The sequence below is a fragment of the Protopterus annectens genome, chromosome 6.part1 (genome assembly GCF_019279795.1).
Source record: "Protopterus annectens isolate FY-2018-M chromosome 6.part1, PAN1.0, whole genome shotgun sequence".
NCBI classification, from domain to species: domain Eukaryota; kingdom Metazoa; phylum Chordata; order Ceratodontiformes; family Protopteridae; genus Protopterus; species Protopterus annectens.
The window spans coordinates 87,462,754-87,479,864 of record NC_056738.1 but is presented as its reverse complement, the minus strand read 5'-3'; the positions used below and the strand labels follow the sequence as shown (position 1 = coordinate 87,479,864).

Sequence of the window (17,111 nt, the reverse complement as noted above, 5' to 3'; positions counted from 1 at the left end):
TGAAAAAACGTAAGGATAAAGTCAGAGACCGCATTGGTCCAAAACTGCAGTCGACGCTTCTGTTAAGCTAGTCGCCAGTACTCTAGTGAGGTGCTTTCACAGCCCCTGATACCTGCTTCTGCAGATTTTCAGGCCTCTGCTGACACCCATTCGTTGTCCTCTGCTGAGATCCATTCGTTGTCCGGTATGCCCCGAGATGCGTCTTTGACTATGGAACCTGCGGATGTCTGTACCTTGGATGGGTTCGGAGCCGCACTGGCTTCTGAGGGTGTATTCTGACCTTCTGATGTTAGTGTTAAACCGACAACTTTGTTTTTGACTAAAACGACAGTTTCTCAGGCCCAGAGTTCACACTATGCCTAGAAAACAGACCAAAGCACATGCTCAAGCTCCCATGTCACAGAAACAAATGCTTAAAATGGCTACAGGCCTTATTCCCCCGCTAAAATACAAAGAATGTAATTTCCTTCTGATTCTACAGGCCACAAGTCCGATGACTGAAATCCCTTTGATTACCAGGACATACCCTTATCTACTTATGAGGATTCTGATGCAGAGGATTCCATTCTCTCTGCCTCCCCTCAAGAAGATATTTCTTTTGGTGAAACCTTGCATACCTTAAGAGAGTATTTCCTTTGGGAATGCCAGGACTATCCTCAGTCCAAAAAGAGACTCAGAATTTTTAGACTTCCCCCAGCACAGGCCTCTAGCTATATCCTCTCTCCTGGATATTGTGGATGATGTCTTCATGTAATCCAGTCTTACTCCTGGCACCTTACCACCAGCTCCACGAAAACCTGACTGGCTACTACACAGTACCTGACTCTCACAAATTTCTCTAAGAATCCTACTGTGGATCCTGAGACTATTTCCCAGGGACCTAAATGCATAAAAGCTACTACAGCCAAAAACCCTACCCCTTCGGACTGAGATTTTAGAGCTTTAGGCAGATGGGCTAAGAAGGTATATACCTGTGCAACTCTTGCCATCAGGGTTTTGAATTTGCTAGTTTCACATGTTGAAGTACCAGCAACTTATGGAACTACTTAAACAAAAAATGTTACTTCCAGATTATGCAGAAAATAAAGATTTACAAGAGTTAATGCACTCTTCAAACCACATTAGTCAACATACTTTGCAATGTGGGTTTGATGCCTTAGAAGCATCTTGCAGGGCTGCTTTCACTGGGTCTGTACTGAGAAGGCACGCTTGGCTGAAGGAACAAATCTTGCCAGACCATGTCAAAGCAAAATGACTAGATGCTCCATTAAGTCAGGATAGTTTGTTTGGCACAAAAGCAGAAATTCTTAAAAAGATTGAGGAAAAAGCTAAATCTATGCCAACACTCTATTTCTTACAGGTACAGCCACCCAAATTCAGTAGGCATTGCTTGGCGTTCTAAAAACTGTTCCTTTCCAGCCTCTCCCAGGCCTTCTCAGTCCAAACCCAGAGAAACAGACTACCAAGACTACAGATCTAAACAAAGGAGTACTCCCCCTCAAAAAAACGGAGTAGTAAGCCACCCCCCTATGGGAAAAGTTCACAATGACTTTTCAATCTTTCTTCCCAGCCATGCCCAAGTACTTGTACCTCTAGGAGGAAAACTCTCCCTTCATGCAAAAAAATAGATGTCTATTACTCAGGACTGATGAGTTCTAAACATGATATCCCAGGGATACAGATCTTACTTCCACTCTCTGCCAACCCTAAACTGGTTCCCAGACCTGCCTCCAAACCAGTGGCAGAGGCTCAAAAGCAAGTACTTTCCATTCTCAATATCAGAGCTATTCAGCCTGTTCCACTAGAACAAGGGGGACAGTGTTTTTACTCCAGACTGTTCCTGTTGCCCAGAAAAGAGGGCTGTTGGTGACCTATCCTTGATTTTTCTTTTCTCAACACCTTTCCGGTGGTCCCAAAATTCAAAACGCTTACACTGCAAAAGCTCATTCGTGTATTAGCCAAGGATGCCTGGTTAGTCACCCTAGACCTAACAGAAGCTTACTTGCACATCCCCATGAGGGAGTCTTGCAGGAAATATCTACTTTTCAAGGCAGGCTCTATGCGCCATCAGTTTTCTGTACTTCCCTTTCTTATCTACTGCGCCCAGAGTATTCACAAAGTGGTTGGCTCCAGCCATTGCATTCTGCAGGCAGAGAAGTATTTACATTTATCCATATTTTGGCGATTGTCTGATTTAGGCAGACAGTCAGGAATTGCTACTTCAGCACCTGGCATTTGTAAAGACTCCTGACTTCTCTGGGGTACACCATCAATGAAAAGAAATCACAACTGGTGCCCAGTCAACAGATTGTATTCTTGGGAGCAAGCGTGAACACAACTTCCCAGATGGCATTTGTCATTTCAGAAAAACGGGTCTCTTTGACAACCTACTTCAACTTAATGGCCACCAAAACCCTGCTAACTGCAAGCCCTAAGATTCACGCCTCATGCATTCCATTAATTCCATATGCAAGACTGCATATGAGGGAACTTCAGTGGTACTTGGTCTCTGGTGCCAACATTCTGAGACCTGGAAACCATGATTCCTATATTACCTTGTGTAAGGGCAGAGTTCCTGTGGTTGGCAGAAGCATGCAACCACAACAAGGGACTTCCTTTCACTCAACCCCCGCCCCCTGCCGCCCAAACCCTGACAGATGCATCAGACTATGCATGGGGGGCTCACATTGCAGGCATATGCATTCAAGGCAAATGGAGCCCAAGACACATCCCCCTGCATATCAGTCTGAGAGATGCAAGCTGTACAGAATGCTCTGACAGCTTTCAAGTACATTATCCATCCAGGACAGCTTCTGATAGACAACACCATAGTCATGTGGTACATAAACAAGCAGTAGGAGAACTCATTCCTACCCACTATGCAGGTTAGCCATGGCCCTGTGAAACACTGCCTTGAGCAACCAAGTGCACCTGCAAGCTCAATTCTTGCTTGGCAAACAAAATTCACTGGCAGACTACTTAAGCAGCAATCTACTAGACCCACACGAGTGGAAACCGGAAACCAACTCCTTCAAACTCCTAATCCAGAGGTGGGTGACACCAGAGGTGGACCTCTTTGCCTCCCCCCAAAACCATCAATTGAGCAAATTTTGCACCAGAAATCCTCACAGCAGAGCGTGGAAGGTGGATGCCCTATCCTTTTCATGGACGAGGCTTTCAACTTATGCCTTTCCTCCTCTGGCCCTCCTCTCAAAAGTGCTACTCAAGATCAAACAGGACAGGCAAAGGACAATCCTTATTGCCCCAGGCTAGCCAGGCCAGCACTGGTACCCACTCCTCTGCAGTGTGATGGCAGTGCCTCCCTGGCACTGACATCAGACCCTTTCCCTGCTGTCCCAGCAGGAGGGACAGCTTGTGAATCCACGGCTGCAAACCCCAAACCTTGCAGCCTGGCTTATCCCCTGAATACACCCCCTGCAACCCTCAGCAAACAGGTGTTCATAGGTAGGTACTAGGCTATTGGCCCAAGGTCCTATGTAAGCTTAGCCAGCAAGGTACCATAGCTTACGCCACCCAAGAAAGTTATTTTCCTGTGCCACTGTCCAGCAGAGAGCGACAGAAGTGATCCCCGGGGTGTATTTCCTATTTCCCATCCACTCATCAAGATTTTTCTTGAGTGCTAATGAAGAACTTTGCTTGACATAGATGGGTAGCTTGTTCCAGAGTATAGGAAGTCTCTGGGACAGGAATCTATCCCTCCAGGGTATCCTGTTTATTGTGGTGACAAGGTTTAGATCCCTAGAGCATGTAGCTCGGAGGGATTTGGGTTTCTTTAGGTGTAGCATGTCCAACAGCTCTGGGTTTGACATAGCTTTATATGTTAGGCAGAGATCACCTCTGAGTAGGCGATATGCTACGGAGTAAAGCTGGAGTTTTTTGAGGTGGTCAATGTAGGGCATTTGTTTGAGGCCAGTAATCCTCTTTGTGAGATACTTCTGTGGCCTTTCCAGCTGCTGCAGATGTCTTGTGAGGTACATTCCAAAAGGGGCGTTGTACTCTATAATGGGTCGTTCTTGAAGCAAGAAGGCTTAGTAGCAGGAAATCGTATTCTGGAAAGTGGAAAAGTTATATTGTTGCTGTAGTCAGTCTCAAGGAAAGGACACAGCTATGCCCACCTTACCTCAAATCCTGGATTACCTAGCATTGCTTTTCCACAGAGGCCTGTCCTTCTCATCCATTAAGAGTCATGTATCTGCCATCTCAGCTCATTATAATATCAAGCCTCCTCTCTCTTCTCACCCCCTCATCAAACAGTTCCTGAGAGGAGCCAGCAATTTAAGGCCCTTTAGGAGAGCTCCCACCCCAGCCTGGGACCTTTTAACTTGGTTCTGGATAAGCTCATGCTTCCCTCTCTTGAACCTGTTGCTTCAGCAGAGTTAAAATTCCTCTTTTGGAAAACAGCCTTACTTCTAGCCATCACTTCAGTGAGAAGTTTCTGAGTTAGACACTAATGGCGATGGAACCCTTCATTTATTTTCCACGCTGACAGGGTTTCCCTTAGGACTAATCCATCATTTATGCCAAAGGTGGTATCCAGTGTGGCTTTAAACCAATCCATTCATTTTCCAACCTTTCCCTAATCCTCAAAATAAAGGGGAAAGGATCCCGCACTTCTTGAACATACAGACAACTTAGATTCTACCTTGACGGGTCAAATCTTTTCAGAAAATCTGACCAGCTGCTAATTAGATTTGCTACAGGGGCAGAGGGCAAGGCCATTTCAAAGAAAACCATTTCCAAATGGGTAGTGCACTGCATCCATTTCTACTACAAACACCATGGAAAACCTGCCCCACAGGGGATAAGAAATCATTCCACTAGGGCTACCTCAATCTCTACAGCATTTCTCAGAGGAGTCCCTACCAGAGACATCTTGGAAGCTGCATCCTGGAGTTCTGTACACACCTTCACCAAGCATTACCACTTGGCTATCTTTTCTAAATCCAGAGCTGGATTTGCTACAGCCATCTTACAAGGCCTGCTAGTCAGCCCTAACACTTCTTGACTGCCTCCAGCCTTCCTCAGCTTTGGGAATGTGATGACTGCAACAATGAAACAAGAACATAGTACAGTTGTGTACACTTACCATAAATGTAGATGTTAAAGTGTATTCACTGTTGCAGTCCTGGTTTCCCTCCCTCCAGCCCCCTGGCTTTCTCTCTTTCTACCTCTCCTCTCTATGGCCATTCCTAATGGCATTAGTATTTACTTTTTACTGGTGGTGTTCCCCACCATTCACCATTTCCCTATTTGGTGGCTCCTGACATTTGGGGCAAGAAAAGCTGATGTAATTGTGTCGGCTGCCTGTTTTATGCCCCCTGATGACCTGACATCGTGGAAGAAGTGACAGCATCCGATGCAGAAATACTAAGACTCTGGTATTCAGGCCGACTGAGGGCTACCTGCAGGCAGATAACCCAAGTGTGATGACTGCAACATTGAATAACAGTCTAACATCTACATTTATGGTAAGTGTACACAGCTGTACTTTTTTGGCCTTAGCACAGTTTTGACCTGCTGTTTAGAAATGCAAGGTAGGGGGCTGGTGGTGCGGATTTCATGGGTTACGTGTGGTGGGGACAGGGGAGTGAAGTTTTCACAGAACCAGTTGGCCAACAGGTTATGTTATGCCCATAAGCTCAGTATATGTGGTATCAACTACCAGTTCAGCACAAATCTGGGCTTTTCCTTTTAGGTTGCGGATGTAACTGTACAATGTCTTGTGGTTGTCCTTTGTCGAGGAAGCTAATTTGGGTTCATAGTTTGCTTTGGAGAAATTCATGAGAGGTCTTACTTTAAGCTGAGGAGGGAGCGTTTCCAGTTTGAGGGCTCAGTCTCACTCTGACAGCAATTTATTCCTGTTATAGTAAAGCTTGTTATTGGCAGTTGTACTCCAGGCAGGTTTGCTTTTCCTTGAGGAGATTATTTTGGTCCTGTTAGGTACGGCAGAGTCTGCAGTTATACAGATGTTTGTACAAAGCATTGTTGTAGAGCTAAGCATAGTTGCCAGTTCTATTGGGGAGTGGGTGCAGTGAAGCTATTTTGTTATCATCCCATAAGAGGTTATAATCTGCTTTGGCGAAGTTTAGTATAGCTGCTGCTGGGGAGGGGGGGGGGGCAGGTGTGATTGTTGCTTCGAATGAGATTGATTTTGTAGTCAGATCTCACCGGGGAGGACCTCATTGTGGGGGTGATACAGTGGTCCCCCATATTGGTCAGCATCATATCCAGGATGTTGGCATCTCTTGTGGGGCTCTCAACCAACTGGTACAGAGCATTGGAGTTGATGAAATCAAGGAACCTTTGGGCAAGTGAGCTTCAGCAGAAATAATTTACCCAGTCAATTGATGGGTAGCTGAAGTTACCCAGAAAGTGTTTGGATCTATCTTGATAGACACAAGTAGATTCATATAGGCAGAGTGGGTGTCCTGATTCATGGAGAGAGTCATGTAGCTGGCAATGACTTGAATAGGATGCCTGTCCTACAAACAATTAATTTTCACCTCAAGTGTCTCCAGGGAATAGTACTGAAGGTGGGAGGATGGCTGAATGGTTAAGGTGTTTACCTTGCAGACACAAGGTGCAGGGTTTGATTCTCACATGGAGTAATTGGCTAGGCTTAAAATTGCCCACAAGGGCAGTTAGCCTAGTACTAATCTATCTCTGTCAGTCTGAAGGTGTAATTCTTAAATACATATTGATACTTCATCTCCTTTAGTTTTCACGCCTTCTTCAATTTGAGGTCTGAACTACTTTAAGTCATTGTGCAAAACGTTTGTGTTCTGGAGTTAATGACTTTCTCTCTAAACTCATGCATATTATCCAAATACTGTTTTTTCTTTAGCACTCTGCACTTGTGGATGTTGTTCTGTGCGACTCCTCTTCTTCTGCAGTACTTTGACTTTTGTTAGGTCCTATAAATAATTCCTTTTGCTCCTTAACCAGATCTTTCTCTTTCTACTCTAGTTTTAAACTCCATTATTTTATCCCACTCACTAGTTATCACTTCTGAAGAATTTTCTCTTCTGTAGTAACTCTTGAATAATCTCCATCACCCATTTTTTAAATTCCTTTCCTTTTACAGGTAGATGGGGAAAGTGTAGTCTCATTTTTTACTTTACCCTGAATTTTTGTCATTGTTTTTATTGACGCATGATATGAAACCGTTATTGGATGGGTGTTGAAGCTTTCAATCAAATGCACATGTTTCTGTGAAATATTTCTGTCTTGTCTAGCCCAGGTGTTGTACCTTGGGGAATAATGTGAATGCTGTCCAAGCTACAACTACTAAATTCTTGTCTTCCATTCCAAGTATTTTCAAATATTTTTTTTCAGAAATCTACCGTCTTATGTTTTTCATTTGATTACTCTGATACATCCTCACTATTCCAAATCAAGTTCTGCTCCCCACCTATAAGTAATGCTTCCTTTTGAAAGCTGATTATTTCTCCCAAAGTTTTTGATGTCTGAATTTTTATCCCTCTTCAGTTATTATAGCTGTGTGTAAAATTACTCCCCTTTTCCTTTGTATCTGATACTCTGCTGAGTATCCATTCTAAAGTCCACATTACTTCATATTTTAAAGGACACCAGAAAACCCATCACAAGAAGATCATTTTAGCAGAGTGGACACAGGACAGTGTCAGAGTGGTTTTCCTTAGTCATTGTTTACCTGTGGGACCTATTCAAAGCATGGCAATGTTATGCCTCTGTAAAAGTATATGATTAATATCCATTTCTGCATGCCAGCTACTAGAACCCCCAGTTTTTCAAGGTGCCATTGATGTGTCTTTCGGCTTATCCTGGTTAGGGGTCGCCTCAGCGGAATTCCAGTCCGCTAATGTTTGGTAGTGGATTTTTACGTGCCGAGTTACCAGCCCTGACGCACAACCTTCAACGAAGGCACGCCCATTCACGCTTGCCTCCACACAGAAGACGCTCTAGCTGAGAATTGAATGGGACAACGTCTTGCTGTGAGGCGACAATGCTACCGCATGAAAAAAATGTCCTAAAAAAAGACAAGGTCTCCCTTCCTTCCAGTCCCTCCTTTTGTGCCAGAAGTGGTTACAGATATGTGATTAATTCAGACAGTTAATTTGCAAGCATTTTCCTTCACCTCCGAATAAGGGGGAAGAGAATATTACAATTCCTAAACATACACAGGCATTTGGACAGAAAAAGCAATTCAAAGTCTGAACAGCACTTTATAGCCTTTGCCAATGAAGAGACGGAACACCTGTCAAATGGAGTGCCCACTGCTTTACTTTGTTACAGCTACATGGGAAACAAATCCCTCCTCTTTTCCTTTCTAATACTTGCATTTTGTAGTACTGCAGTTTCTTCCATGTATTGATTTTAACCTTAGTTACCACTATAATACTTTACCTCTGTGTGTGCTATTCCTCCCACCATATGAGTTGCTTGTATTGTTTGCTTCAGCTTTTTCCCCTATGACTGTGCAATTACCACTTTAACAATTTGTCATTTTTTTATATATACAGTGGATATAACGTGTATACACCCATTAAAATGCCTGATTTTTGTGATATAAAAAGAGAGACCACAATAAATTTCAAAACTTTTCCCACCTTAAATGTGACCTGTAACCTGTACAATTCAATTGAAAAACAAACCTCTGTTGGTGGGGGGGGGGGGGGGTATAAAAAATAAAATGCTTACAATAAGCTGGTTCCATAACTGTTTACACCCTTAAACTAATACTTTGTTGAAGCACCATTTTTATTTTAATTACAGAATTCAGCCTTCTTGGGTAGGAGTCTATCAGCATGGCACATCTTGACCTGGCAATATTTGCCCACTCTTCCTTGCAAAAGCGCTCCAAATTTGTCAGATTGAGAGGGCATCTCTTGTGTACAGACCTCTTCAGGTCACCCCACAGATTTTCTATTGGACTTGGGTCTGGGCTCTGGCAGGACCATTCCAGTACTTGAATTTTCTTCTGATGTAGCCATTCTTTTGTTGATTTGGATGTGTGCTTGGGGTCATTGTCATGCTGAAAGGTGAAATTTCCTCTTCATCTTTCTAGCAGACTCCTGAAGGTTTTGGGCCAAAAATGACTGGTATTTGGAACTGTACATAATTTTCTCCACCTTGACTAAAGCCCCACATCCAGCTGAAGAAAAGCAACCCCAAAGCATGATACTGCCAGCTACCATGCTTCTCTGAGGATGGTGGTGTTTTGGTGATCAAAGGTGTTTTTGCGCCCAATATACCTTTTGGGAATTGTGGCCAGAAAGTTCAGTTTTGGTCTCATTAGTCCATAACACATTTTCCCACATGCTTTTGGGAGTTTTGATGTTTTGTTTTGCTTTGCAAATTTTAGCCGGGCATGGATGTTTTTCTGTGTAAGAAAAGGCTTCCATCTTGCAACGCTGCCCCATAATCCAGATACATGGAGAATACGGGAGATTGTTGTCACATGTAGTACACAACCAGTACTTGCCAGAAATTCCTGCAGCTCCTTCAGTGTTGCTGTAGGTCTCTTGGCAGCCTCCCTGACCAGTTGTCTTGTCTTTTCATCAATTTTGGAAGGACGTCCGGTTCTTTGCAACGTTACTGTTGTCCCATATTTTCTCCACTTTTTGATGGCAGTCTTCACTGTGTTCTATGGTATATCCAATACTGCGGAAAATTTTTTGTACCCTTTTCCTGACTGATACCTTTTGACATTGAGATCCCTTTGATGCATTGTAAGTTCTCTTCGAACCATGGCTTTTGCTGTAGCAGGCAACTGAGTAAAAGTCAGGGAAAGCATACTGGGAAAGGTGAACTTTACTTGGGGTTGCCTCTTTAGTTGATGGCAGGTGTGTACCCAAGAAGACTGAATGTTGTAATTAAATTAAAAGCTGCTTCAACAAAGTATTAGTTTAGGGGTGTACACACTTATGCATCCAGCTTATTGCACATTTGTTATTGTTTATATTTTTTTCTTAACAGCTTTGTTTGTTTTTCAATTGAATTGTACAGGTTATAGGTCACATTAAAGGTCAGAAAAGTTTTGAAATTATTTATTGTGGTCTCGTTTTTTTTTTAATATCACAACATCCTGGCATTTTAATGTGTGTGTGTGTGTACTTTTTATATCCATTTTAGTGTAATTTGCACTTAAATGTTTTGAGTGTAATTTGGAGCTTTTCTCTTTGGGCCTCCTATGAAAAGATGTAATTAGTCTCCTTCCCAGTCATATTATTCCTGCAAACAAATGTAATAAATTAAAAATTAAATTTGTAGAAGTGCAAAGTGGTAAATCAGCATTTTACCACAGTTTGACTTTTTGAACAATTTGTGATGTACCTTGGTGTTAAGTACCTGCGTAGTTTTGTCTGTGTACAAGGTTCCTCGTTTTTCAGTTGCAGAAAGCCATAATATCTGAATGTTGTCTAAACTGGTGAGATGTTGCCTGGTTTTCTTTTTCATTGTACTGCAACACGTTTTGAAGTATTATGCTAATATGCATTTTGTGCAATTTTTCTTTTTTTATATAGTTTGGTGCAGACTTGTGCAAAGATCACCATGTTGGATTCTGAAGGGAAAGAAGTGCCTCAAAGCATTACTGATTCATTATTAAAAGGAAACGGTGATCAAAGAGTTTTAAAAAATACCAGAAATGAGGTTGATCAGGCAATGCAGAAGACTGGTAAGTAATTAACTTTTTTTATACTTTGTGTTGCATTTGTGCTCTTAAGCCTTTTTTTTACATATTTTCGCTGTGTATAAATACTTTAAGTAAGTGTGTCATATTCCCAGAGTAGAATTTGGTTGATAGTCTGTTCTAGCATTTTTTTTAAATTTTCCTTCTCACTTGGTTCTTAATTGCACCACTTTTTCTGGCCCTTACTTTGACTGCCCTCCAGTGTCAATTTCCTGCTGCTTGCTAAAATTGTCCATCTTGATGAGCAGCAAGAAGTATAGTCTTAGCCTGTTAGTTGCCAACAGTTCCCATATGTTTTTGAGTTTTAATTTCGTGAAGTTTCAGGGGAATGGAACAAGATGGTCTAAGCTGCAGCGTGATGAAAATGCAAAAACGTGTTTTTTGTAAGGGCAGTTTTGGTCCACCACATTCCTCTTCCTTTAGTGCTAATGCCTTGGTTACTCTGTCACAGATATAGGATACAAGTCACACACAAGAAGAATTGCATTTAACAGAAAATAGAAGCTGCACTGGCAGTGAATTATGTAGGATAATTAACTAGGAAGTTTAACATTTAAGAATTTACTTTTAACTTTTTTGGGGGTGATGTGGAGGATTTTCTTAACTCTGTCAACTTTCATTTTTTTTAAAGCTGTCCTTTACATAGTAAACTCACATGTCAACATCTGCTGCAGATTTGTTTTTATACTGACTTGAGAAGGAGCAGCTGGGAGATGTGCATACTCTCCCTTTCCTGATATGTCCTCTAGTGAAATTTGTTTGAGTCTGTCTTGGTCATGTCTAAGGGAGAAGTCTTGCCACTGAGTCATTGGGTCAGTTGTAGCAATTCTTAATGAGCATAAACTGCTCCCACGATATCTTTGTAATGTAGACTGTTTAGTGGTGGTGGCTGTGCTGGAAATTTTTGAGCAGGGTTAATTGACTCATGACTGGGGCAATTAAAATGTCAGTCAGTCTGTTCTAGTGTTGAACTTGTATATCGTCTTGCATGTGCACATAATAACATTTGGGCTTTCTGGTTGCTGGAGCGTGTGAGCTGTTTAGCTAGATATTCTGTAAACATTTCATATGAGCAGTTTCAGTCTTATTTAGGGGTCCACGTGCAAATACTAATGACCACCAGGGCCTTTATAAGCTTAGCTGTGCAATCCAACATCCTATGTATTATAGGTGTTGAGTTGATTTGGGGGGAGTATGTTAGGAAGTTTCTAGAGGTTATGTAGATGTGCAGTAGGTTTGTTTAGGCACTACTGCCTGCCCTTCTTGTCCATCAGAGATGTGGGGACCAGACCCAGGGTGAATTTCCAATTTCCAACATTCATTGTTCAAGGTTACGCTTAAATAGGGCTAGGGATGGATTTTACTTCACATAGATGGGGAACCTGTTCCAGAGCATGGGGATCCTCTGAGACACACACCTGTCTTGCCAAAATGTCTAATTTATGTCACAAGTGAAATTTAAATCCTTGGATCTAGTGGTTCTGATGCTTTTTGTATTGCCTGGTTTGAGGATGTAGTTGAAAAATGACAAGTGGTCCTGATAGCTGAAGTTTCAAGCAATTTTGGAGCCATCCTAGGATATTGTGCATGGCCCATTGAAGCTGTGGATGTCCTTCAAGAATGCAACTGCAGTCATAACATATGGGTTGTCCTGCCTCAGGCAGCCCTCAGTCGGCCGGATTCCAAAGTCTGGGTCCGGCGTTGGCTGGTGTCGCCTCCTCTCCGACGTCAGAACGGCTGGAGTATAAAGGCATCGGCCGACGCCATCTTCAGTCTTTCTTGCCACGCGGTGCCTGAAGCAGAAGCAGTTCGCAAGTGCCGGTCGGTCAGCTCCTGTGTTTTCAGTACCGAAGTCATCTAAAAGCTAAGTACCCCATTGGGGAACATTTTTTCTTGCCTCAGCCGATGTCAGAACAAATTGAGAAAGTTAATAATTGTTTGTCTTGTGGTAAACAAATACCTCATAAGGACTTCCATTCCTTTTGCCTCCCTTGCCTGGGCCCAGACCACGACATCTCGGCCTGTGCTGCCTATGCGTGCTTTAATAAGCGCACTCAGGCGCTGGGCAGAATTTGCCGAAGACTTTTTCGGCGAATCTTTCGCTTATATCATGCCGTCGGAACAACCGACAACTCAATCTACCAAAAAATGAAAGGACCGGGACCGACATCCTCGGCCCGCGCCCTCCACCGATACTCCTCCTAAACCCTCCGCGAGTGCTTCGGTCCCTTTGGAAGCGGTAATTCAACTGCTCCAGGCCGACGACACAGCGTTAACACGTCCTTCGGTCTCTGAGTCTACACCGGTGCCGGTTGTTGATTTTCCTCCAGAAACCGAAGTTCTGGATCTACCCGACACCATTCCTGTGGACAAGGTTACTCCTGCACGTGGGGCAGCTAGGCCTCCTGTATCCATGTCCATCAAGGCCTTTGCACGTGCTAAGGCCGTCAGCCAGGCCAAGGCCCATCCTAAACCTACTGCCCAGGCCCCTTCTTCTGATACACAGATCATGTCTCTTGCTGCAGATCTTATTTCTCTTATCAGGGGGTCTCAGCCTCATCCAGACAGAGGTTCTCAGCCGCCTGCAGAGAAAAGGCCCAGAACTGAGAAGGCCGACAACCTCTCTTCAGATGAAGTCTCTGGGGATTCTGAGCATTCAGATACCAAAGAAGAATCCTTCCAGGCCTATGAGGACTCTGATGCTGAGGAATCAATTCCCTCTGCCTCTCCTCCAGAGGATTTTTCGTTCGGTGAAGTCCTACACTCTGTGAGGGAGCATTTTAAATGGCAGGGTCAGGAATTCTTTGGTTCCAGGAAAAGGCTACGTACAGACCTTTAGCTATCCCTCCAGTTATGGATGTCCTGGATGATGTTTTCTCCGACTCCAGTGCTAACCCTGATTCTCTCCCTCCTGCTTCTGTCAAGCCAGACAGATATTATAGGGTCCCTGACACCCACAAACATCTGTTTAAGGCCCATTCTGTGGATCTAGAAACTATTTCACAGGGCCCCAAGGGAGTGGCTACTTCCACAGCCAAGAATCCACTGCCAGCGGATAGGGAAGCTAGGTCCCTGGAGAGATGGGGTAAAAAAGTTTATACCTCTACCACCCTGGCCATGAGGTCACTTAACTGCCTTTTTCATATGTTTCAGTACCAGGATTTTTTACTGGATGATTTACAGAAAAAGCTAGCCTCTCCTGAGCCTATTGATAGAAAGGCATTGCAGGATCTAGTACATAACACTCAGCAGGTTAGCAATCATTTTCTTCAGTGTGGTTATGATGCATTGGAGGCTTCATATAGGGCAGCTATGACTGGGGCTGTTATACGTAGACATGCTTGGTTAAAAGAACAGCCACTGCCAGACCATGTTAAAGTAAAGTTACTTGATGCACCTCTGGAAAAACAGAAGCTTTTTGGTGCTAATGCACAAGATGTGTTGAAGTCCATTGAGGAAAAAGCTAAATCAGTACAGACAGTCAAAGATTTCCTCCAGGTTCAGCCACCCAGATTCAGCAGGAATTGGCCTTCAAAGAATTGGTCCTTTCCAGACACTGACAAGTTTCAAAGGGGAAAAAACAGGTGTGCCTGAGGTAGAGGGCAATACCGAGGCTCCTACAGGGGCCGCCAATGGCAACCACCAAATCAAAGAAGTGGCGCAGGCAGTCCAGCTGCACCACAAGGACAACCACAATGACTTGACTTTCTTACCATCTACAAAGGCTCAAAGAGAAGCTCCTTTGGGCGGAAAATTATCCTTATTCTCAAAAAACTGGCATTTCTTAACCAAGGACAACTGGATTCTGGATTTAATAGACAAAGGTTACAGATTCCACTTCCATACTTTACCAATAAGACAAGGCATGCCAAACCTGCCACTTCATCAAAGGGCAGAGGCACTCATTCAAGTTTCAAAGCTGTTAAATATAAAAGCAATAGAAAAGGTCCCTCCACAGGAACAAGGCCAGGGATTTTATTCAAGACTGTTCCTTGTTTCAAGAAAGGAAAACAAATGGAGGCTTATACTGGACTTGTCTACTCTAAATACTTATCTCATTGTGCCAAAGTTCAAAATGCTGACGTTGCAGCAGCTCCTCCCCATGCTGGGCAAGGGGTCTTGGCTGGTTACTCTGGACCTCAAGGAGGCATACCTGCATGTCCCAATCAGACAAAGCTGCAGAAGATACCTCAGATTTCTTGCAGGGACAGAGCATTATCAATTCTCAGCATTGCTGTTTGGCTTATCTACTGCGCCCAGAGTGTTCACGAAATGCCTGGCATCAGTAGTGGCACACTGCAGACTCCATGGGATTCAAATATACCCCTACCTGGACGACTGCCTCATACAAGCAGACAACAAACAAACCTTGATGGCAAACTTGGACTATGTCATTCATTTACTACAGGCCTTGGGATACACAGTCAACATTCAGAAATCAAGACTTCTGCCATCCCAACAGATTATTTTCCTAGGAGCCAAACTGGACACAAACACAAATGGCTTATCTCACAGAGGAAAAACAACAGCAGTTACCAGAGTACTTCAAAGGCCTAGCAAAGCTCTCCCAGCTGACTGCAAGGAAAATCCTGCAGGCCCTGGGGTTCATGGCATCTTGCATTCTTCTGATACCTTTGGCAAGACTTCATATGAGAAAGCTGCAATGGTACTTAAAAAGCTTATGGTCCCAACACAGCCAAAGCCTAGAGGACGTAATCCCACTAATTCCATGTCTGCAAAGAGAATTTTTGTGGTGGGCTCAAGTCAGTTAAACAAAGGCATGTCTTTCAACAAACCTCAAGCAGGTCAAATGATTACAACAGACGCCTCAGACCATGGATGGGGGGCGCACATGGAGGGCAGATGCATTCAAGGTCAATGGACACCAAGGGAAAGGCATCTGCACATAAACCAAAAAGAGATGTTGGCAGTGATGCATGCAATCGAGACTTTCGAAAAATCACTTCAACAAGGACATTTGCTAATAAGGACAGACAACACCACTGTTATGTGGTATATAAACAAGCAGGGAGGCACTCATTCTTATCCCCTCTGCAGACTAACAATGATTCTCTGGGAAAAATCCCTAAGTCTGAAGATACATCTGCAATCCCAGTTTGTGCCAGGCAAGACAATGTACTGGCGGACAAGCTGAGCAGAAATTTCTTGGATCCACACTAATGGATGCTGCATCCTCACATTTTCTCACAAATAAGGAAATGGGGAAGACCGGACATAGATCTCTTTGCTTCTCACATGAACCATCACCTGGAAAAGTTCTGTACAAGGACCCACCATCCTCTAGCCTGGAAAACGGATGCTCTCTCCTTCAGATGGAATTCCCTATCAATTTATGTATTCCCTCCTCTACCACTGCTGACCAAGGTGATACTGAAGATCAAAGCAGAACAACCAACAGGCATTTTGAGAGCTCCAGACTGGTCAAGGCAGCACTGGTACCCATTGCTGTTGAGCATAACTCGGACCAAACCGTGGCCTCTGCCCCTAACACAGCACAATTACAGGACTGTTAATCAAAACCTGAAAACATTGCATCTGACAGCCTGGAGGTTACCATAACTCCTTCCGATATCTCTCTTTCCAAAAAAGTTCAAGAGATCTTACTGGAAGCACGCAGACCTTCCACCAGAAAAACCTATTCAGCCAAGTGGAAGAGATTCATCATCTGGAATGCTAACAGGGGTCAGGATACAACAGTATTGAGTATACCTCAGATATTGGAATACTTGGCAGAAATGTTTCATACTGGTCTCATATTCTTCCATAAAGATTCATGCCTCAGCAATCTCAGCAAAATACAATTGTGATCCACCTGTGTTTTCACATCCTTTACTAAGACAGTTCCTAAGAGGGATAAAGAATATCAAACCTCCCAGGAAACCGCCAGTACCTGCATGGGACCTCAATTTCGTCTTGGAAAAATTAACTTTTCCTCCCTTTGAACCAGCAGCAACTTCAGAAATGCAATTTCTCTCATGGAAAACTGCTTTCCTATTGGCAATCACATCAGCAAGAAGAGTCTCTGAGATACAGGCACTCATGGCAGTACCTCCTTTTCTCATTTTTCATCAGGACAGAGTCTCTCAAAGAACCAATCCTTCATTCATGCCAAAAGTAATTTCCAGGGTGTCTCTAAATCAAGCCATTCACCTGCCTACTTTCTTCCCCAATCCTCAAAATAGGGGGGAAGCACTGCTGCATACTTTGGATATACACAGGCAACTACGCTACTACTTGGACAGAACTAAGGCCACCAGAAAGTCTGACCAACTGCTTGTAGCCTATGCTGCCGGACTACAAGGAAAAGCAATCTCCAAACATCCAATTTCCAAATGGATTGGACACTGCATCAGATTCTGCTATTCTTTTCATGGAAAAGGTGTGCCAGCCAATATTA

The 17,111-nt window shown here is 43.5% G+C and overlaps 1 protein-coding gene across 1 annotated transcript in view; it reads left to right on the top strand.

The window, feature by feature from the left end:
• The window catches only part of TLK1 (tousled like kinase 1), a gene marked incomplete in the record, with an annotated part of 2,832,579 nt that overhangs the window by 328,874 nt on the left and 2,486,594 nt on the right, over positions 1 to 17,111 (top strand). Inside the window, 1 exon segment of the mRNA XM_044075520.1 lies at positions 10,527 to 10,678. Coding sequence (XP_043931455.1) covers positions 10,527 to 10,678 — 152 coding nt within the window.